Here is a 23,135-nt window from a genome sequence, read left to right on the forward strand (position 1 = left end):
ATGGGAACATGTCGTTCATATACAAGTGAGGACCTTTTTTCCTCGGGAAAATGTGCCCCCATTTTGAAAAATCCTGGATCCGCCCTTGCCCCCATCCACCGATCGAGATGGATAACGAAATTAATTTGAACATGTATTATTTTCATGAAACAACTCAATCCAATTATCTATGTCGAATTAAATCGATCACTCAGCCAGCCTACATACATATTAGGTATATTCTTTGTCCATTAAAAATTCATCAAGCCATTCATGCAAGCACCTCACATCAAATAATGAATTTTTTTTTACATACAACCTTTTTTTTTCAATTAGAGAGTCATGTTTTCCGATGCAACTCTCATTTTACAATAATTTGCGTTTTCATCTCATACATAAACTTTTTTACATATTTTTTCTTTAAAACTTTTTTTTAAATTATTTTACCTTTCATTGATCCTTCATTCGAATCGAGGGTTTATTATCATGTCAATTACTGATTCCATGGGTATTTGAAAAAGTTTTGAGCCTAAAATGATATGATAAAGGATGATATGAAGACCAAAGTTTGTCCATGAAATTTTTCACATTATATCATACGAACCGAATTTCGTATGTCGTGAAGTCAAAATGACTTCACGTTTCTTTCATCAAATTGATTAATCATCATGATAAATTTTTCATTCTGAATTGTAAAAAGTGTTTGTTGCTTAAAATACGAATTTTTTATCCGCTTGTCAATCAACAATAAACGAATAACGATGTGAATTATCACAATGTCACACACTCTATATATTGGGTAAAATGGGAACATGCATATTGGTTGGGTTGAAATAGCCCAATATGGGGTTAAAAAAAACCCAATAAACATGCATGTCAGTTGCCTTTACCCAATATTGAGGGTAAAATTTTACTCAGAGTTTTTAGAGTGTACATCCTTTGGTTATTTAATTATATTTTTTGTCCATTATGTTCATCATGTTTGTTTATTTCATCACCATGTGAACGCGTCACAGTCATGGCAATCATGCTGATTAAAAATGTGATCATTTAGAAACTAAGTTTGAATGTAATAATAACTCATTTTTAATTAATTTGTTTCGATAGGTAGCATGTGAATAGGTTAATAAATGGGTGACGACAGTGGCGTATCTATAACATATGATAATGCATGTAATTGGGGGGGGGGGAGGAGCCGCGGGCGCCACTTTAACGTGACAGAAGAAGGAAAAAAAGAAAGAAATCAAACTTTAGTATGACCCCCGATCGCTTAATATTGTAGAGACATATACAAATAAACATTCTATAGAGAACAAGATCATCCATCGATGGCAAGGTGTGGAAGGGACGTAATATCAGGCTTGCTCCGTGTGCTTTCTTTTACATCTTTTTTTTACAGCTACACTAACGTGCATTTACTCAATAGTCATGTATCGTGGCCACTGATCTTTAGCCTACACTATCTGGTTCTGGATCTGGATGTATACACTGCTGGACCAACTGGTATAAATGCTGCAGGTGAGAATGGGCGCGATGATATCTAGTCCATAGAGATATATATATCTCTATGAAAATAGTCGTACTATAGGTATCACAGGCCTAAATAATTTCCCATAGACTCGTGTGTTAAAGTGACACTTTAAAAGTCATAGAAATAAGGAGGAAATTCGAGGGTTGAATGTTTACCAATAGTGGATGTCTGACATTCCATTTCTGACCAGAAAGGGTACCTCGACCGGCTCATTTTAAAAGTAAATCGGCATTTATGAAGACTACATCTGACAGGATCAAATTCATCACTTGAGAGAGTAAAATGGCCCTAATTCTTTCGCCAGTAAAAAAAAATGTTCCAAAGTGGTGATATATGTTTCCAATTTGGAAAAGGGAAGTTCAGTAGGTACCCTCCCTAGAATCAGTATTAGAGTGTCAGTCATATTCATTCATTTTTGTCAATCAGCAATATCAAATTAAAAAAATTGAGAATGGGTCGGCTCGAATGAATATCTTTAGTATGCCAGTTGTAATTAGGCCCGTGAAACCTATAGTATTCAGATCAGTTACCGTGACTGATTGACTGAGCATATTAAGAAAAAGAAAGTTCCAAAGGATTTTAGATGTGTAAAATATCAAGCGTAAACTAAACGCAAATTAGCATTTGATTTGCTTTCATTTGCAACTGAACTTTCTTGGAACAAACCTTTACGCTGGATTTTGGTACTTACGCCTGAGGTGGGAATAAAGTTTCTTGCAACGCCCCCAACGCCCCATATTGTTTTGCTGTTGCTCTTTTATATCTATTTATTTTACAATAAAACAATTCCTACATGCGATTAAAAGACTAATAGAAGAATCACAAAACAAGATGGACCAAAAGAAACACGAGTGCATGGAATATATCTCTGCACATGAAATTAAACCCCTTCTCATACAAAGCACATGGTTAAGTCTTTACACGAGCCCCCCCCCCCCCCAAATACGGTTGTATATGGTAGATGGAAAAAAATGGTCGGCCGGTTGTTATTTAAAGCTCTTAGATCTAAGTTTTCAAGCAATCTTTAATAATATGGTTGCAGTTTGGCTGGTCTGTATCTATCAGATTATGTAACTTTCTTTTTCTTTCATAAAGAGAGTAGTTCATGTGCGATGAGGATACTTCCGGTTTCAAACAATACAAACCATATTTCAAACCAAACACAAGCAATAAGTATAGGTTAATCGATTACATATTCAGTTATTTGGTGATCATGATAATTACCTGGCATATAAGGTTCTTTGCATCCACACCTATCAATTACAAAGTCAGTATGACACTCCTGACGACATCCTGATGTGGAGTAATGGTCGTAATATTTCAGATTTTTCTTGCCACAAACCCCGTGAGGCGGTGGTAGATTATTCACCTAGAACAGATGGAAAATGCAAGTGATTAATCGGTGGCGTAATATGTCAAGAAGGGGCACACCATAGTATATGTGGCCAAATTTCTACTTTAAAAAAGAGTCTCGAAGCAAAAAAAAATCATTGTTCAAAATCTAATTTAGAGGTAAATTTTGGCATGATATTCAGAAAATGAAATCATTTTCCTTTGCCTTTTTGGTCTCTTTCTTTTCCCCCTTTTCTTGGTTGTTGAACATTTAGGGGTCCATGGCTCCAAAGACCCCCCACCATCCCCCACCTATTGATACGCCTTTTCACACAATCCTACGATAGTTTCACAGAGTATCCACTTTCAGAACACAAGCATGGTTGTCGGGTGGAATACCCGAGAAAAAAGAAATAAGAAAAAAGAGAATACAAAACTTTATTTTTAATAATGTGTATAAAATCATTGTATCATATCACTAACACCATATACTTTTAATATCCGGTCGATTTTCATTCAAACATGTGTATGCACGGAGAATTTATTACAAATTTTCAATAGCAAAATATACATTAGAAGGCTCTCTCATTTTGCTCCCTCGTTAAGCTCCATCATTTCGCTCTTTTTTCCCCCAAATAAACTGTAAAACAATGTTTCATTATTTTTTATTTCTTTAAAATTCACCCCTTTGTTTCTTTTCTACTCTCTGGCGTCACGGTGGAGCCTTCTTTTTTTTTGGGGGGGGGGGGTGATGTCCCCAAGAGCCCCCATTTATACAAATAGTAGGTAAGTGAAAAGAGTGAGAGAGCATTGATTTTGGTAGGTATTTTTTTCTGTTACAGGATAAAAACGATAGCTGAGTGCAAATAGATGTGAAAACGAAGACTGTTGAACGAGGAATAGCGGGAGAGAAGGGATTTCTAATTCAGATTCGACATCATAAACGAACCTCTGTAATTTCCAGACCAACTAGGTTCTCGGTCCCTGGTCCTACAGCGAAGCCCAACTCTGAGACTAACGGGACCTCATTCCGGTCGTAGACCATCACTTGAAAACCGCTCGAAACACGGTGGAAATCGCTCGAATAGAAATAGTCCCATTGTTGCGTATCCAGTATTATCCCAAGTCCGTGGAGTTTGCCTTTATGAGAGAGATAATATAAAGAATTGAGAAGATAATAGCGGTATTCATTGATATATAATTGAGCGCATAGTTGTAGCCATGGGCGTCAATCGGTGGGGGACGGGGGGGACGTGTCCCCCCTCCCATGATTTTTTCAGGGGGGGGGGGACACAATATCAAATGTCCCCCCCATGTTTTTGTCACAAAAGAAGTGTGACCATCTGGGGGGGGGATATGTGCATACCTTCTCTCAAGGAAATGAGAGTTGATTCCCCTTAAAAAATATAAAGAAAAAAAAACAACTGTCATGTAACTTTTCGATGCAATTAACGGTGGGTAAATTCGCATTCAAAAGCAGCGCAGCTAGCCGTCTATGAGCCGTTCCTGTACGAACGACGCCGGGGTACACGCGAGCACCCACATGGAGACCCGCACGTGCGTGGTGGGTTTTTTTTTTCATGTGGGTATGCACGGCATGACAGCATAGGCGGATCCACGGGGGCCCGAGGGGCCCGGGCCCCCCTATTGGCGGAGCAAAAAAAAAGAAAAAAAAAGGGAAAGAAAAAAAGAAAAAAAGAGAAGAAGAAGGAAAAAGAGAGGAGAAAAAAAGAAAGGGAAACATAAAAGGAGGAAGACGAGTGAATAAGATAAGGGGAAGACTTGGAAAGAAATAATAAAAAATCTTTCATGCCGGGATATAAAATTTTTGCTCGCGCTTCGCGCTCGCATCGCCTTTTAGGTGATTTACATATCTTGCTCAATATGGAGCTTAAATATCAAATCTTGAATTCAATATACAAAACATATTTCAGCTCGAAAATTTAACTTTCATTATTTTGTTTGATTTGCAAATTTGATTTTTAAAAAGTGTTCTGTAAAAATTTTTGTTTTATGGTCTGAATATTATCATTTTCTGCTTGCGCTGCGCGCTCGCAAAATTTGATTTGTCAGGTACCTATTATTTTCCTGTATTCCATAAAGTTATCAAAATATCCCTATTCAGGTCAGATTGTGAAAACGTATCAGCTAGCGCTGCATGCTCGCATTTTGGTTGGTGAGTTATGTTTATCTCAATATTAATTCTAAAACAAACTACTTAAAATTCCCATTTGATCACATGCAGTTTATCAGAAATTTCGGCTCGCGATTTCCGCTCGCATTGATTGTTGAAATATATCAACTCATGCATCTTATTCATAATTACAAAAATGCTTTAAATGTCCAGTTTTCAGGCCATAATATTAAGAGATTTCGCGCTCTCATGCTTAAGAAGAGAAATAGGAAGATAGTCATCATTTTCATATGATGACATAATCAGTGGCGTACCTAGGATTTTCCACAGGGGGGGCAAAATCGGCCACCAAAGAAATTGACAAGCAAAAAAAAAAAAAAAAAAAAAAAAAGGTCTTCAATCAACAAGTGGAATGCCTCTGGCCGTCTCACCTGCATCACGCGATTCAATATAGCAGCAGTGCTGATTTTGAAAACTACTATAACTCGCACAAGATGTTCAGTGATACTTGGTTACTCTTATTTCCACGTTTTATGAACTAGACCAATACACTTATAGAGATATGATGGCAATTCAACAAATACCCCCAACGTGGCCAAAGTTCTTTGACCTTACATGACCTTTGACCTTGATCATGTGACCTGAAACTCGCACAGGATGTTCAGTGATACTTGATTACTATTCTGTCCAAGTTTTATGAACTAGACCAACACACTTTCAAATTTATGGCTGTAATTCAACAAATACCCCAATTTGGCCAAAGTTCATTGACCCTAAATGACCTTTGACCTTGATCATGTGACGTGAAACTTGCACAGGATGTTCAATAATACTTGATTACTATTATGTTCAAGTTTCATGAATCAGATCCATAAACTTTCAAAGTTATGATGGTAATTCAACAGATACCCCCAATTCGGCCAAAGTTCATTGACCCTACATGACCTTTGACCTTGGTCATGTGACGTGAAACTCATGCAGGATGTTCAGTGATACTTGATTAACCTTATGTATAAGTTTCATGAACTAGGTCCATATATTTTCTAAGTTATGATGACATTTCAAAAACTTAACCTTAGGTTAAGATTTTGATGTTGATTCCCCCAACATGGTCTAAGTTCATTGACCCTAAATGACCTTTGACCTTGGTCATGTGACATGAAACTCAGGCAGGATGTTCAGTAATACTTGATTAACCTTATGGCCAAGTTTCATGAACTAGGTCCATATACTTTCTAAGTTATGCTGTCATTTCAAAAACTTAACCTCAGGTTAAGATTTGGTGTTGACGCCGCCGCCGCCGCCGTCGCCGCCGCCGTCGGAAAAGCGGCGCCTATAGTCTCACTCTGCTATGCAGGTGAGACAAAAATGAATGTTATTGTTCCAGAAAAAAAATTGACAAGCAAAAAAAAAAAAAAAAAAAAAAAATGATATGAAATTTGTATGGGTTGTGGCTCGTCAGGGGGGCCAGAGTGCCCCCCTGCCCCCCCCGTAGGTACGCTAGTGGACATAATGTACCGGTCCTATGTCAAAACTCAAAGTAATAATAATGAAACTTATCAGCTCTTTTTAACTGTGATCCATATCCACCTCACAATTTTCCCACAAAGTGCTTGAAAAACAGAGCTTAAATTGACCCATTTCAGAGCGGAATATCACATATTTTTAGCTCGCGCTTTGCGCTCGCTTTATTGATTTTCATGATAAGAAATGTATTTAAATTACCCTAATTGTACATGTTCTAGGTCGAAATCTGAAACACGCGTTTATTTAGATACGCAGCTTGTTCTCATTATCCAGTTTCAGATCACAATATAAAAAATTGTCTGCTCGCGCTTTGCGCTCGCATTATTAATGTAGGAAAATTTCCAATTACTCATTTTCATGATTTACAAATCATGAATAGAGTGTCCGGAATTTTTCCGCTCGCGCTTCGCGCTCGCATCAATTGTTTAGTTATATACTTATCCTTTTCACGATTACAAAAAGTGCTTAGAATTTCCATTCTTAAGGTAGAAATTTCAAAATTTCCAGCTCGCGCTTCGCGCTCGCATTATTTGGTAGTTAAAATATGTAACGTCATCATGGCTAACACGCAGCCGTTAACAGATCAGATCAAAGCGTATATCAAAAATAAATAAAACAATTTGTGCTCGCGCTTTGCGCTCGCATTATTAATGTAGGAAGCCGATTTCCAATTACTCATCATTTTCATGATTTACAAAATATGAATAGAGTGTCCAATTTTTAGGTTTGAATCTCGAATTTTTCAGCTCGCGCTTCGCGCTCGCATTAATTATTTAGTTATATACTTAACCTTTTTCATTCTTCAGGTAAAAATGTCAAAATTTTCAGCTCGCGCTTCGCATTATTTGATAGTTGAAATATGTAACGTCTTCATGGCTAACAAGCTGCCGGTAACAGATCCTTTTTTATCAGATGAAAACGTATATTAAAAATTTCTGCTCGCGCTTCGCGCTCGCAGCAATTATTTAGTTAGATACACATCTCGTTTAGGATCATAAACATTGCCCAAAATATTTGAATTTTAAAACAAAATACATAAAATAAACCAAAAGCTCACACTATTTAAATAAGGCTTATGATGTTATATATTATATATATAAATATATTACCCCTTCAAAGAAACAAACAAAAATTAACTTCGAGTGGCCGATCGGGGAAAATGTGGGTGAACAAAAATTCCGGCCCCCCCCCCCCCTATTGGCGAAGGCTGGATCCGCTCCTGTGACATACGGTACATGTAGCGGTGGAGTATGACGAAAGTGTAATGGATCTGAAAAGTATACCTGTAAAAGTGACATGCTTGCATGTTGCTATTGTGTCCCCCCATGCTCAAGTTTGGATTGACGCCCATGGTTGTAGCTAATTAGTCGGTGCAAATGCATTGCTTGGGCCTGGTCAGGAGTATCAATTTTTACAGCACAATACATACGTTCTTTATGACATTACGTTTTGTTCCTAAAAATTTTGATTTAAAATTAATATCGTCATCAATGAAAACATTTGATTTTGGAAGTATACATGTCAGGGGCGGATCCAGGATTTCCCAAAAGGGGAGGGGGCACATTTTCCAGAGGAATATTTGACAAGCAAAAAAAAGGGTCCTTACTTGTGTATGAACTACATATTCTCATTAAAAATACATGCTGTGACTATATCAAGGGGGGGGGGCACACCAGCGTAAAAACGGTATATTTACATTAAAAATTTTGATTATGGCTCTCAAGGGGGGGGGCACGGGCCGGATGTGACCCCCCCCCCCCCTGGATCCGCCAGTGATGCATGTCATCACATCCACTGGTATGAGCACGATGGGAAATTGAAGACATCGTTCATACACATGAAGAATATCTATACAAATTACAATCAGATTATAAACTATGTATAGGCCCTATAATATGTGTAAGCACCATTGAACGGTGTTCTGCTCTCTTCAAATTATATTAGATAATAAATAATGTACCAACAAACGAATACTCGACATCGAAATACTAAGCTCATTTCGTTGTGCTACTGACGGCTTTTGATAGATAGAAGGAAGAACCCCCTATCATTCTCCATACGAGAGAGTGACAGATAGAAATTGGGAGAGACGGGGTGGGAAGGGTTGAGCGAGAGGGGGCATGAGTAAGAGATACATGAATACATTGAATAGTGAAAAGGATCAGGATGGATATGGGAGAGAGCAGTGTGAGAGAGAGTGGGGTTAGAGTCGGTTAGAGTAGATAAGAGGGAGAGAGACAGTGAATGGGAGATGGAGAGAGAGGGGGGGGGGTAGATGGCGGAAGTAAACAAGAGTGTTAGTTTAACATTAAATTTATCACGCAATGTGGTTGCCATCGTTACAAATGCACAGGCGCTATTTACCCTGAGTTGTAATTAGGCGCACCGGCATTCATTTGGTCCCGTAAAGCTTTCACCCCACCGATATGAATTATGACCGCCCTAAAGCCATCTTTTATTCCACTGCAAACCACTCAGTTAAGAGAGTTTAATTAAAACGTTGATATATTAAAAATCAATTCAATTACACTTAGAAATCCAAAGGACAATGGACATTTTCTAAAACCAAATAGTAATTGATATACCATGGTCGCAATTAAAAGCGGAAAAGGGGCGAGGACTATACGACTCATATTTTGTTAGCTTTTAAGCTTATACACAGTATAGTTTTTGCGCACCGCGACGTGGAACGACTTCAAGAACAAAGTACATATATCGCAAATGTCCATCAAATGACAATCAAGAGCTGGAAAGTCTTTGTCGAAAACTGGTGAACCGGAACAGCAGTTTTTTCCTGCGTTTCGGAGCTGATGAAAAAAATACAGAAAATAGGGCGAAACTGCTGTTCTGATTCACTAATTTTCGACAAAACCTTCCTACAGTATTTAATTGTCAAGAAGGGCATTTGACAATACATTTTCTAAGTTCTTAAATGCGTCGTGAGAGCGAAAACTCCGTAATTATTGACGAACGCCAGCGTAATGGATCGCGGACCGACCAAAGCAATTATGATACCATACAATAGACCGGTTTGGAGGCTGTTTCGCTGGTGAGGCTGTAATATTCGCAACACTACGCAGACGTTTTCTACAACGCACCAATTCCTTTGAAAATGCAGGTCAAATCACAATGGACATCTGAGGTTTTTGTCGAAAGTGTTGGTGGACCGGGACAGCAGATCGTCCGAATACTCGGACCGAACGAAAAATCGCAAAAATTTCGTTTGTCCAGAGTCCAGGACGACACAGTTGTTTTGATTCACCAATTTTCGACAAAGGCTGTTTTGTAATTGAAAGGCTTTTGACAAACACGTTTTCTGCGTTACAGAAAGTATATGTGTAGTAATGGCGAAAATGCCCTGTTAGGCTTACCCGATGTTTCTACCATGAGCAAATCGCTGCCATCTTTGCCCGTATTGAATGTGAAGCAGACTCCGAAGTCGAAAATATCGAATGAAAAGTTGGCAGGAGACAGAAGTTCGGTACCCCAGAAACCGCTGAAAGAACAAATATAAAACGATATTACGAAGGAACTCTGTAGTAGGCCTACAGTAACTACTAACCGATGTATGAAAATATCAGAAGTCAGTTTAAAATGCAATAACTTAAGTTTCATAATACTAAGTAAATTAACAGCCAACTATTAGAAGTGTGGTGGAAAGCTTTTGATATTTAAAAGAGGCATTTCAATATCACTTTCTCGGCTATATATTCTTCTATAACACATGAATCTTTATGGATTTTCAATCTGGCTTAAATTTCTAAGATCACGCGGTATTATGTCATGCGAATCCTTCCATTTTAAAAGGAAAAAGAAAACGATCTTTCGAAATAAGTTATTAAATGCTCATCTACATAAGATTTTAGGATTTTCTGCTTTTACAATCACGAATCGATACTTAAATGGGACTTACTATACAAATGAATCTTCGATTTTATGGGCCAGATCGACGTGTAAATCTGTGGTACTTAAGTTCACGAGTCCGCTCTCATAGAACTTTGTAAAGTTTGTGAAGTAGCCATGGTTCTGATAAATATCGGTAAGCATTGCTCGATACTCCGGAACTGCCTGGAGCGGGGTCCTCCTACAAACACCGACAAGAAACAACAACAACAACAACAACGATATGATTGATGAAGTGTGAAAACTTTGACTTACTACACGAAAGAGTTGTCTATTTTGTGCCCCGCCTGGACAAAGAGCTCGGTGGAGTCTATGCCTCCCAGAGAGGCGTGGTACTTTGAAAAGTTGACGGGCTTGTAGCGAGAATAGAATGCGTCCTGCAGAAAAGCTGACATGTCGGGGATATTTTCAACGACAGAATTCCTAAAGAGAGATAGAAGGAGTGAGAGAGGAGGGGAAAAGAGCGGGACAGACAGAGGGGGAGAGATGGACAGAAAGAAAGGAAGGAAGGTTGGTTTTATAGGTAGTAGAGAGAAATAATTTAAAAAGGGATACATGCAAATATAGCACAGTGATACAGACAAAGAAAGTGCAGGAAGGCGTCATTACGTTGATGTGGAACGTGGATAAAAATTTAGTTACAGTTTACAGAATACAGAATCAAAAAGACGAGAGAAAATATTGAGAAAAAGGCAAAGGAATGAAAGGAAGATAAATTTTCAAATATAAGTAAATTCAAAGAAGATTAATGAAACCGAAACAAAAGCAAGAAGTAAGGAAGAATAAAGAAGTAAAAACGGAAGAAACAGTCGCTAAATAATGGGAAGAAGCGTAAAGAAAAGAAAGTAGCAGAGAATTTAGGATATCGTCGAATAAAGAAAAGAAAGAGGGAAGGGAGACACAAACGGATAAAGTTAAGGGGGAAAGACAGAGGGAGGGAGAGGTGGATCGGAGAGATCAAAGCAAAAATAAAGAATACAGATTAAGCAGAAAACTTGAATGCGGCGGTTTATACAACAAACTAACTACTATTATGCAAAGTAAAATTGAAATGGTGCAGTATCGTAAAACTATTTTACATCAAAGCATCTTCAAGATTTAAAAAGCGTCGATTTATCTAGGCCTACCCTAACAGAAGGACAATGAACATTAAACATGGCAATGCAAATATGACATCATCGAAAAATCTTGTAATATAACATATTTACCCACACCGTTAATAATAGTAAGTCCCAGCTCCCAGTAATATATTTTTTAAGTGATTGTTAAAAAAACAGTAATTATTACTGGCAGCTGGGACTCACAAACAGTATGAACTGTTAGATTACGATGGGCTATATAAAAATGCAAAAATACCAAATAACTGTAAAAAAACAACAACACCAATTTAACATTCATTTAACATGAAAGTCGCCGTTAATTTACAAATACGAACAGATGCACTGCAATCAACGTAAAAAAACACGATAGTTCGTTGGTATTTTTACAAAGATTATTATATTTTACTTTGTTTTACATTTAAATTGTAATTTTACGTGACATATCAGGGCATAAATACGTTTGGTTTGTTAAATCATTGTGTCGTCTGTTTCTTAAAGGTAAACATCCTGTAAATTTACGATTTTTCTTTGTAAAATTACTAGAGGACTAGTATGTTAACAGTGCATTAAGTTTCACACATACATTTGTTTAAAAACGTATGTAATAAATCACTTTAGTGACCTCATCCTCCCAAGAAATGATAACAATTTGTATTGAAGTTTGTATTTTATTTGTTTTTATTTCACTTCTATATCCATTTTTCCAACATACAAATCAGAATAACATAAATACACAATTTATACAAATACAATCATTAAAAAAGAGCTTACACTTGCAAATTGGTAATGACAAACATCATAGCGAGGTTTGTAATACGCTGATCTCTCGAACAGTACGGAAATGGAGAATAAAGTAGTTAAATAAATCGATTTTAACAAACGAGGGAGTCGAACTTTAAGACAGGGTAAACGACTTTTGAAGACTTGCAACAGACAACCCACCCCACCCCCCCCCCCCCACAATCATAGTTTAATATTAATAATGTGATATATTTGCAGTAATTACATCTCGATTTATCCTCCTCTTCGAAAAAAAGAAATACAATCACACTAAAAGAAAATAATGAAGGGGAATATCGATTGACCCGGTGAGTGAAAATAAAACTATTGCGTACACCAGTGATTTCGGACATTTCAACATCCTTATTTACCCTTGAAAATAGAGCTGAATAGTTTTTAATAATTATATTTCTGATAAGTTATTATTTATTTACTTAAACAATATTACATGCAAACTTCTTCAGGTTATTTTTTTATGTGGTTCTCAGTGTATAAAACAATTAGGTTTTACAAGATTGACGTGCAATACTAGTAAATTAAATTAATGTTAATATGTGGGCGGGGCTGCTATAAGCTGGATAAAACACTTTAACGCATGCAACATCACAAACGATGAAAAATAACTGAGATATAAAACCAACACTCTTAAAACTGAAAACGTTATATCACCATTTAAAAGGGAAAGATCATTTTCAAAGTGTTAGGATAGCACTTTTCAGGTAATGACTAAACTTTCATTCATTCATGCATTCTTTGAATTTAAATTATTTTCTTCCATTTTTACGAAAGATAATAAGAATTTTCATTAGAAATTAGAAATCTTTTGTCATAAAAGAATTAATGATCTCGCTATAGAATTCAACCAATGTCGTGTTGAATAATTTATAATCATAGGGATATTCCACATACATTATTACCACTTATCATAACAAAAACTGAGGAAGAAATACTGAAAAGAGTCGGGCTCTGTTCAAATATTGTATTCTTAATTTCAGACCATCATCAGGAATTTCAACATGATGTGACTGCTTGGATTTTCGTCCCTCAAATTCTGTCGCATGTCTACATTGCTGATTTGTTATAATGGCATTTTGGAAATGTGGTCAAATTGGGATTTAATGAATTTAGAGTGAATTGTTGTTGCAGTAACAGAATCACGCAGATCATGCGATTCTCGCTGATCAACACGTGATTTTTGATAAATTAATGGCCATATCCGTTCGGTGAGCAAGTGTCTCTCCCTATATTTCCAATAACAAATCGATAAAGTGATATAATAATACTATCGCATGATCAAGGCAAATAGACCTCTTTTGAAAGGTCACAAATATGCGCCAATCTTCTCTTGTTTAAATATTTGCTTTTCATTACTCTCACTCACTGAGCATGTTTAATCTCGCAATCAGAGCGAGTCATCGAAATGAAAGCCTATCTCCAATCGCCTAATTACATATCCATCAAAATTGATAGATTAAGATGAAGGATATCAGATTCACATTGTTCTGGGGAATTGGGGCGGGGATAAATCCAGCATATCGATTGGAAATCGATTAACCAAAATGCAGGGCGTCGGTCGATCCATGTTTCGGATTAGGGGTGGGCTGGGGCAAAAGTGAAAGAAAAACAAACGTCCGGCAAGGGTTTCGGCGCGCTCAGTGCGGCAACTTTAAATACAGAATTTTGCACGTAAATTGTATTTAAAAAATGACAATTTGGTATGTTTGATGGTATTTTCATGCCAAGTGTAATGGTGGTATAGTACTTTCCAGTGCTTAAAAAATAAAATACAGCATTGCATATCATTATTTTTCAAGTTGACATTATTATTATTATGTCATTTTATTATTACACTCTAAAAAACGAAGAGCTGATTTAGCTCTTGAAGAGCGTGTATATAGTGAATGCACTTCGGAGTGCTGATTTGTCTAGTTTCAAATCTGAGCGAGAAAAATCAGCACTCCGAAGTGCAGTCACTATACACGCTCTTTGAGAGCTAAATTAGCTCTTCGTTTTTTTCGAGTGTATTCATTATTATTATTATTATTATTATTATTATTTTTTTTTTTTTTTTGGGGGGGGGGGCAAATTGATATGTTTAACCGCAATACTTTAATTAGGGGGCAATCGCCCACTGCCCCCTCTATACGCCTCTGTCAATTTGACCAAGCGTATTAACACCCAAACCTATTTCACCCCCCCCCCCCTTATATCACCCTCGTTCACTTTCACATTTCTCCTTCTTTTTTTCTGTGTCTCCATCTCTCTCCTTGACTTTCTCTTCCTTTCTTCCCCTCTCCCTCTCGCCTCTCAATCTATACCGCTACCCCCCCCCCCCTCCTCTCCCACCCTCTCCACCACTCTATTGTTTTTTTACCTCAATGTCCTTGCTTAAGGAGTAATGGGAATATTTCATCCATCCTTAATACGCCCTATACCAGAGACTGGGCGCCATTGCATTAACCACGTTAACGTCAAACTGGTATAATTACGGCGACCTCAATCGTACATATATCATACCCATTTGGCTATTAGTCATGTCGAGTTTCAAAATAATGATCATTAAACATTGTTGCATCATGGATACGAATTGATGGATTGGTTTTGATTGGGCTTGTTCCGCATTTTTGGAATCCAAGCATTCGTGTGTTCATCAACGCATTTCTGCCCTTAACACACACACCCTGATTGAAATCATGTGCAGATCAAGGATTCTATACATGCCATGCATGCGGAGACACAAAGATTTGGTTGTATTCTCCAGAATCCTCCACCCCCCCCCCCTCCCCCTGAAAAAAAATGTTCAAACTAGAAAGGGTGCAGCAACGCCAAAATAATTGGACCAGCAAAAAGAAAAAAAAAAGAAAAGAAGAAGAAAAGAAGAAAGTGTCGTCAAAAGGGCCACCCAGATGTTACTTTCAGGCAGAGGGCCGGTTGTGCTCTGTTTGCCCCCCCCCGGATTCATTTCTGAATATACTGATCGTATATTGCATTATGATTTTTTTAGGCTCAAACACATATACACAATGCACACTTGGAAAAGGGCTCAAGTTTGCGCCCTAAATACAACACTGACAGTCACATTTTGAAAAGTGAAAAGGATGTTTTTGTACCGTATTTGAGAATTTTCAGGGGTTCTTCAAAGAGACAGAAATGGGTCATAATTATAAACGGTCATTTAGAACCGTTTTTTTTTTTTTTTTTTTTTTGGGGGGGGGGTTATATAAGGAACCAATTAAGTCCTTTTTTTTATACAGCATATGGGGTTGATGATGGTGTAAAAGACCCTATACACTGTAAAAAAAAAAGTGGGTACAATTTTTACCACCACGAGGGAAATTACGCGTCCAACCAATTTTGGGCAGTATTTTACCCAATGCGGAAGCATATTGTCCAGTAAGGTTAAAAAAATAAGCAGCAATTACTATAGAATGGGCAAAATGTCATCACACTGGATAAATTAAAATGCCCAGTGTTGGTTGAACATATAATTACCCTCATTGAACAATTTTACCCAATATTTTTTAGAGTGTATGTTCTTCACACAATTAAGAACCCCATAGATGGTATTAAAAAAACTTAAAGGGTTCATTATAGAACCAAAAAAAAACGGTTCTAATGGGCTGTTTTGAGCCCATTCTGCTTCTTTGAAGAAAAGGTTCCAAGTATGGGAAAAAGAAAGGTTCTAAAAATTGATAAGACTCTGCTCCGATTAGCATGCCTAACGGTGCAAAAGTGCATAATATAGTTAACTTCACTCACAAAGCTTCCTAGAGTGCAAAGTTGGACCCAAAAAAAGAGCTCGCGGGCAATACTCTTAGTGTGCAGAGAGATACGAGAAAAGGGTATCCGAAACCGAAAAAATTTAGTGGTGCTGGTTTTTTTTTAATCAAATCCACCTTCTTCTTTTTTTTCAAGACTCTGTCACACAATCATTGGCGCCTAATGATACTGCATTGGGGAGCAATCATTGACAAGGATCGGCCTACAAGAAAGGGAACAATAACAATAACATTCTCAGTTTTCACAGTGCAAGTGCGAAGCAGCTTTAACATTAACGAGGGCTGGAATAAAACGGAGCGAATATGGTGACTGCGCAATATAGCAAAAGAAACTAAATCTATTTATTACAACTTGGATAGCCATTGATTTAGAAGATGACGGGGGCGTTGGCTATCAGGAACTTTAATAATGTCTTTATAATTTTCACTTCATGACAAATACAATGACCATATATAGGCCATTCCCTGAAAAGTATAAAACTTCTACAAATTTATATTGCACAAGTTTCGTAACTCATCTTAAACCTATTTATATTGAATGTGTTTTGATGAATGTAATTGCATTGCAATTAACGACGATATTTCTACGGTTGAGGTTATAACAAATTATAACTTCTTATACCGATTGACCTGACTTCGGTTATAACCCGCGTAAAACTTCGGTAAAGGGTAAATAATTAGATTGGACCGCCGCGGGACCGGGCTATAACCGAAGTCAGGTCAATCGGGTCTACATTATTTCAGTAAACATGGTAAATCTATATACAAATACATGAAACATGACAATTAAATTGTAATTGTATGTAGGCCCCCCGGGGGGGGGGCAGTCAAATATATTGCTGTACACACGCGTGACCGAAAAAACGCGTTTAAAGGGGTGTTTTTTTTTTCAGTTTTGGACGCGGTCCGCGCGTGGACTCGTAAGGGTTACAAAAACACCGATTTTCAAGAAAAAGGATGGTTTTGAAAGACTGGTCAATGGTCAATCGCGGGGTCAAACGTATTAAGGGTATATTTTTCCCCAAAAGTTTTTTTTAAGAGAAGCCAAACGTGTTTAGGGTATTTTTTCCCCCAAGCTCCCCCCCCCCCCCCCAGGTCATATTTTGGCGACAACTTGTTTAGGGGCCAAAATGCGTAAATAAAGCCCGCGAAAAACTTGTTTAGGGGGTTATTTTGCACACAGAGAAAAACTCGTTTAGGGGGTGTTTGGAAATTCCTTGGTCACGCGTGTGTACATCAATATATTTGACTGCCCCCCGTCCCCCCCCCCCCCCCATTTTCAAAATCGTTCCACAGCCCCTGTCACCGACGTTATTGAATCCTTACTGAAGCTTTACACAAGCTTTTACATCGTCTGCAAATGCAATCGATTAAAAAAAAATCCTTTTACGATCCCGTTGGCGGGCGTGGACCACTCTTACCTGAAGGAATTATAGTTACAAATGGCCACCGACGGGAAAGTGAGGTTGGTGACGTAGTTGATCTCGACGTCGACACTCTTGGGGTAGTTGGAGTAATAGACGCATCGATCAAACACTTGGTAGGTCATCACCCCGAGGGCTATACCAATAACCCAAGACCATACCATCCTGCATGACGGAGGTAATAAATAATTAATGAAAATTAATTGCCAATGGCCAAAAAAAAAACCACAGCAACAACAACAACACACACACACAATACATAAAGACGTTAATTTGTAAGTTTTTAATAGAATAATATATTTAATATGATTTGCAATTAACGAGTTTGCACTATATATATACTCATAAATGCATGAATACATTAGCATACACAAAAATATATGAATATATTATTTATTTTAATCTAAAATTTCGTTTATTTCCATTTCCAACATTTACAAAATATTTTGTTCCATATACATCTTGATATCATATATATAAATGATAAAACAAAGACAATTTCTATGCACATTATAATCAAGATAATCATATAAACAAGTTGGGAATGAAGGAGGCTGCTAAAAAGCAGAGCTTATAGAATGCAGCCTTCATTTAAAATATTCGTATAAATAGTTTTATCCAAAAAAACCACCAACAACGTTAATACATATATAATGAAATCATTATTTAGATATACGAAAGCATATGTAAATATATGAAAGCATTATTGGGCCTACATCCGAAAAAAAACACATGAATGCATTAATGGATTAAAAATGAAACACGTAGGTTCTTCCAAACTGACTCATTGATGGTATAGTTTTTAGGAAGAATTGTAGAGACCGAGAAAGTTGCCGTTCTCTTTTCATTCTTGCATTTTCCTTTTTATCTTAATTAAGATTGTTCTCTTGTTTTATTCATACATTGACGTTGATTAAGGTTGCCAATCCCTTTTCATTTATATTTTGACTTCAACATTATCTTTTGTCCTTTATTCATATTTCAACATAAATTAAAATTGCTTTTTAATTTTAATTTTCTTTTTTTGTAATCTTTAATTCAACTTTGATGAGGATTGTTTTTTTTCCATCAATATTTCAACGTTGATCGTGATTATATATATATTTTTTAATTGATATCTCAGTAATAATGAAGATTTCTTTTCATTTTTTATTCCTACCTTATTATTAATTTTTTTTTCATTCATATTTCAACGTTGTTTAACATCGTTTATCCTTTTATTATTCATGTTTTCATGTTCATTAAAATGGTTCATTATAATTATCTTTATTCTGACGTAAATTAAGATTTTTTTTTTCTTTTTTGATGTATAAATATTTTGGATTACTTTTTTCTTATGCATAATTTTAAAGTTATAGTTCCTTTCCTTTCTATTCATATTGTATCGTTGTAGGGGAAGTGCACCCCAACGAAAAGTTGATTTGAAAAAAAACGGAGAAAAATCAAACAAGCATAATACTGACAATTTCACCAAAATCAGATAGAATAAGAAAGTTATGATATTTTAACAAAACTTATATGCACAAATAATGAGAGACTCAATTATATTACTCACTCAATATTTCTTTCTTTAATTGTTTGAAAAATGAAACATTTTGATTTTCTCCTGATTTTCATGTGAACAAAGTTTTATTCCTCCATAAAGATGTGGAATTAACATTGTTTTAACATGTTGTGGTTTAATCAAGCGGGTCCTTATTGTCAAATCTGTAAAAATAGAGATATTTTATAATATTCAAACGATAAAAACAAAAGAAATAGTAAGTGAGTGACATCATCGGCTCTCTGCATATGACAATAAGTCATGTGTTAAGCATATACAGTTTTGTGAAAAAAAATCTTCAAAATGTCATAATTTATTATTTTACCGATTTTCTGCGTTATGCTTGTTTGATTCTCTGTAATTATACGAAAAAAAATATTATATTGTAATATTATGATTTTTCTTTACATTGTGCGAAGTATATATAAGGCTACATTACGGGACTCGCTCACTTCATGCAAAATATTTAGTCTGGTCCTTATCACACTCCTATTGGAGTGAGACGAGTAGCGAGTCATTTTGGAGTGAGAAATGGAAAATCGTGTTTGTTGGTATAGTAAAAGGCATATTTGGTTTTAAAAAATGATAGTGAAATTCACACAAAACCTGAAAATCGGTGTAGTATTTATTGTTTAACAGAAACGTACACATTCCTATGATATTATTCTTATATTCGTTTGACACATGAAAATCTATTTAAATGAATAGTCATGATAATAGGAGAGTTCATAACACTTACAGGCCGTTATACGTGATGAAAGCGGGAAATGTGGTCAGAATTGTAGATTTAAAATTATACAAATGAACATCAAAGAATATTAAAACATAGATTGAACCTAACTTTAATAAACATTTTGAAAGAGGTTGGTTTTTAATTGATGGCCTATTTTGAATTGCTCAAGCTGGGTAATATTTCGTAAAGTCGGTGGGAGAGCATTCCATCGTGCTGGTGCAGCTTTCTGGAAAGCCCGATCCCCGTTCGATTTGGTCTTGACAGTAATACCTTGGTCACATTTGCTCTACGGCGGCCGTACGGCGGCCGTAGATACCTGAATTCGAGAAATTTCTGCGGCGGCCGCAGAAAATCTGCGGTGGCCGCAGGGTCGACGTACGGCGGATTCCTACTTTTTACAGGCCGTAGGGGTGGCCGTAGAATTTTAACGCGGAGTTATAACATTTTTTCTTTTCTACGCTCGCCGTAGAAATTAGACTAGCCGTAGGCATGGCGTAGAACGGTCTACGGCGGCCGTACGTCGAGCGTACGGTGGCCGTGCGGCTGCCCTCGTGTTTTTCTTCCCTCCTTTCCCCTTCTCCTTTTGTGTTATCTGCTCGGGAGCCACAAGGCGCATATTTAGAATTTTGCACCTCGGGGGCCCTACCTATAATTTTGGCACATATGCATGTGTACTTTTCAGAAAAAATGGCGACCCCTCCTCGTCAGGCAAACAGGTGCCTTAAATGCATGTTGAATTATCTTATTTCATAATCACATGAAAAAGGGCAACTGCAGACCACTTTTTTAATGATGAATTGATAAAAAATAATCTATCTATGAATATGATGTAATACCACTTTTTTTAAAGAACAAATGTGACCAGGAAGCAAAGATATTGCCCTTTCACCAGCGGCTAATTTGGGTAAAATATGACGTTATTATCATTATCATTATTATTAGTATTATCATGGGGAGTTAAATGCTGATTTTTGTTGTTTCCTAGGGTGTAGTTCTTACTTAAGACTAAAGCGTTTATTAACATCTTAACTTTATTCATACAAACAAGTTAACATGGTTAAGGGAGATTTATTTCATAAGTCCAAATAAATAATGCGAACGCGATTTTTGATAGCTTGTGTATAGACCTGAAAATAGAATATTCTGAGAAGTTATGACTAAGCATGAGCAGGATGGGTATCTCTCTATCTGTCAGGGTAAGCTGAAAATTGTCTATATTCCAAAATGACCCAAAGTTTGGAAATTCTAAGCATTATTGGTAATCATGAACAGGATGGGCACTTAAAAATTATTCGATCCGAGCGCGAAGCGCGAGCTGAACCTTTTTTATATTTCGTTCCAAAACTAGACATTCTACGCAATTTAGGTAATCATTAACAGGATGTCCATCTAACTAATCATTCGATGCGAGCGCGAATCACCCCAAAGGTCGATTTGCCCCCCCCCCCCTCCCTTCCTAGGTCGAACATTACTGATCGTATAATATTCAGATCAGTGTCAAACATTAATTTGGCGACCCCCCCCCTTCCTACATGTAGGTCGAACATCAATTTGCCCCCCCCCCCAAATTTTATTACTCCCCCTTTCCCCCTTTTCTCTTCTCTCCTTTTCTCTTCTTCTTGTTTCCTTCTCTCTTTCTTTTCTCCCTTTTCTCTTTCTCTTCTTTCCCCCTCCTTTTTTATCTCCCTTTTCTTTCCCTTTCTTTCCCCCCTTTTTTTTTGCGCCCCCTTTTCGCCTACCCGGGGGCCCGGGCCCCGAACCCCCCTCCCTCCCACCCAGAATACGCGCATGGGCATGGTGCGACACTTTAAAAACTTTCTGAAATGAAATGTCTAATGTTAAATATCATGAGTGTGACAAGCAATTCATGGTATACTTACTGTATAGTTCCCCTGCGGCCGCCGTAAGGGCGCCTTGCGGCCACCTCGCGTCTGCCGTAGTATTTGTCAAAAACCTACGGCCAGCGCAGGGTCGCCCTAGGGCGACCGTACGTCATGATTTCAAGGACATACGTCAGCCGCAGATTTTTTTTCTCCATAAATTAAAAAATACGCCGTGCGGCGACCGTAACATATGTGACCGCTAGAGTAAGTGGCCGTGGAAATTCTGAGGCGACCGTAGAATTGCTACTCGCCGTAGAAATTTTAGAATCTACGGCGGCCGTAGCAAATGTGACCAAGGTATAATTTCAAAGAGACGATTTGTGAACCAGAAGCTGAGATTACCATGATTACGTTTGGGTTTATGAATGGGATGGTAATGAATGCCTACCTTCTCGTCCTGTTCTCGCGTCCATTGAAGAGATATTTCAACCCAGAAACACTGACAGTATCGGGTACACCCTTGGCAACAACCGCAATCCATGTCACCTTGTCCTTGTAAGGGGGTAACCCTTTAAATGGGAGGGGACCCGCTGTCCCCACCTCGGTGGTATAGATCCCCTTCTCGGGGTCCGTGAAGGCCATTCTCGGATACCCGTCCGTCTCCGGTGCTGAAGATACATGGATTACCCTCGAAGGCATCGCCTCCTGTCCGCATCGACGAACTCCACTCAAGAGTTCGGTGTTTGATTAACAAAATTAATTATCAGCTTTTAATGTTGGTTTATGATGATTGATGACACGTTTGCATCTTAAGACCTTTTAGACTCCCAAGCTTGTTTGTGTTTGTGAAAGACTTTTAGAACCCGCCAATTCCCTCGTTGCGCAAGTAATGTGTTTGCCTCTCGACAAAGATCAATTAGGCAATTTTGCCGTTAAATGAAATTGCAAGTTCAATGAAGCTAAGACAGTTTTGCTACTTTGCGTTGTTGAAGCCGAAAGCGTATGGTAAAATCCATTTCTATGATCACCTTTAACGAACTTCAACCCAGGGCTTTATCGCACAATACAGATCTAATCCAAAATGAAGCGCGTCAATAAAAGGCGCCAATCGTAGATTTAATGTATCAGGCGCCGAGGACACCTTTTCTGGTATTCTGAAACGGCCCGGATCTGATTGGTCGATGTCCAATGCATTTTTGTTTCATCACCATGATCACGTGACCATGGAGCGGTAGAATAATCCAGCCACCCATCCGACTATAATTTTTAGATACATCATGATAAGTACTTGCTGTCGAAAAATACAATGAGGCTAGGACTATATATGACCAAACTTGCCCATGCACTGCTTGTGTTATCAAAATTCTATCTATATGGGCGATTCCATGCTAGAAAAATCAGCCATTTTCACAACATTTTTCAACCTGCTGTCCAAACGAACGAAGAACTTCAATTTGCTTTGGGTAATATTAAAGTACTACTGGGGAGACATGCAAAAAACTGACAACCAACAAAAATATGTTGTCCATAGGTGAATTAGAGCTTAA

The 23,135-nt window shown here is 37.4% G+C and overlaps 1 protein-coding gene across 2 annotated transcripts in view; it reads right to left on the minus strand.

The window, feature by feature from the left end:
* LOC129283596 (acid-sensing ion channel 1C-like) overlaps positions 1-22,739 on the minus strand; it is a 29,531-nt gene extending 6,792 nt beyond the window's left edge. The window contains exons 1-6 of one of the 2 annotated variants that reach the window (XM_064099062.1): positions 22,037-22,666; positions 17,487-17,654; positions 10,417-10,587; positions 9,875-9,999; positions 3,792-3,982; positions 2,735-2,879 (exon numbers count right to left, since the gene is read on the minus strand). In XM_064099062.1, coding sequence (XP_063955132.1) covers positions 2,735-2,879; positions 3,792-3,982; positions 9,875-9,999; positions 10,417-10,587; positions 17,487-17,654; positions 22,037-22,287 — 1,051 coding nt within the window. In that variant the 5' untranslated portion in view covers positions 22,288-22,666. Of the gene's footprint in view, positions 1-2,734; positions 2,880-3,791; positions 3,983-9,874; positions 10,000-10,416; positions 10,588-10,661; positions 10,830-17,486; positions 17,655-22,036 lie in introns of both variants that reach the window. The other variant, XM_064099063.1, reaches the window with a different exon arrangement.
* Between the last annotated feature and the right edge of the window lie 396 nt (positions 22,740-23,135).

The sequence above is a fragment of the Lytechinus pictus genome, chromosome 5 (assembly GCF_037042905.1).
Source record: "Lytechinus pictus isolate F3 Inbred chromosome 5, Lp3.0, whole genome shotgun sequence".
NCBI lineage: Eukaryota > Metazoa > Echinodermata > Echinoidea > Temnopleuroida > Toxopneustidae > Lytechinus > Lytechinus pictus.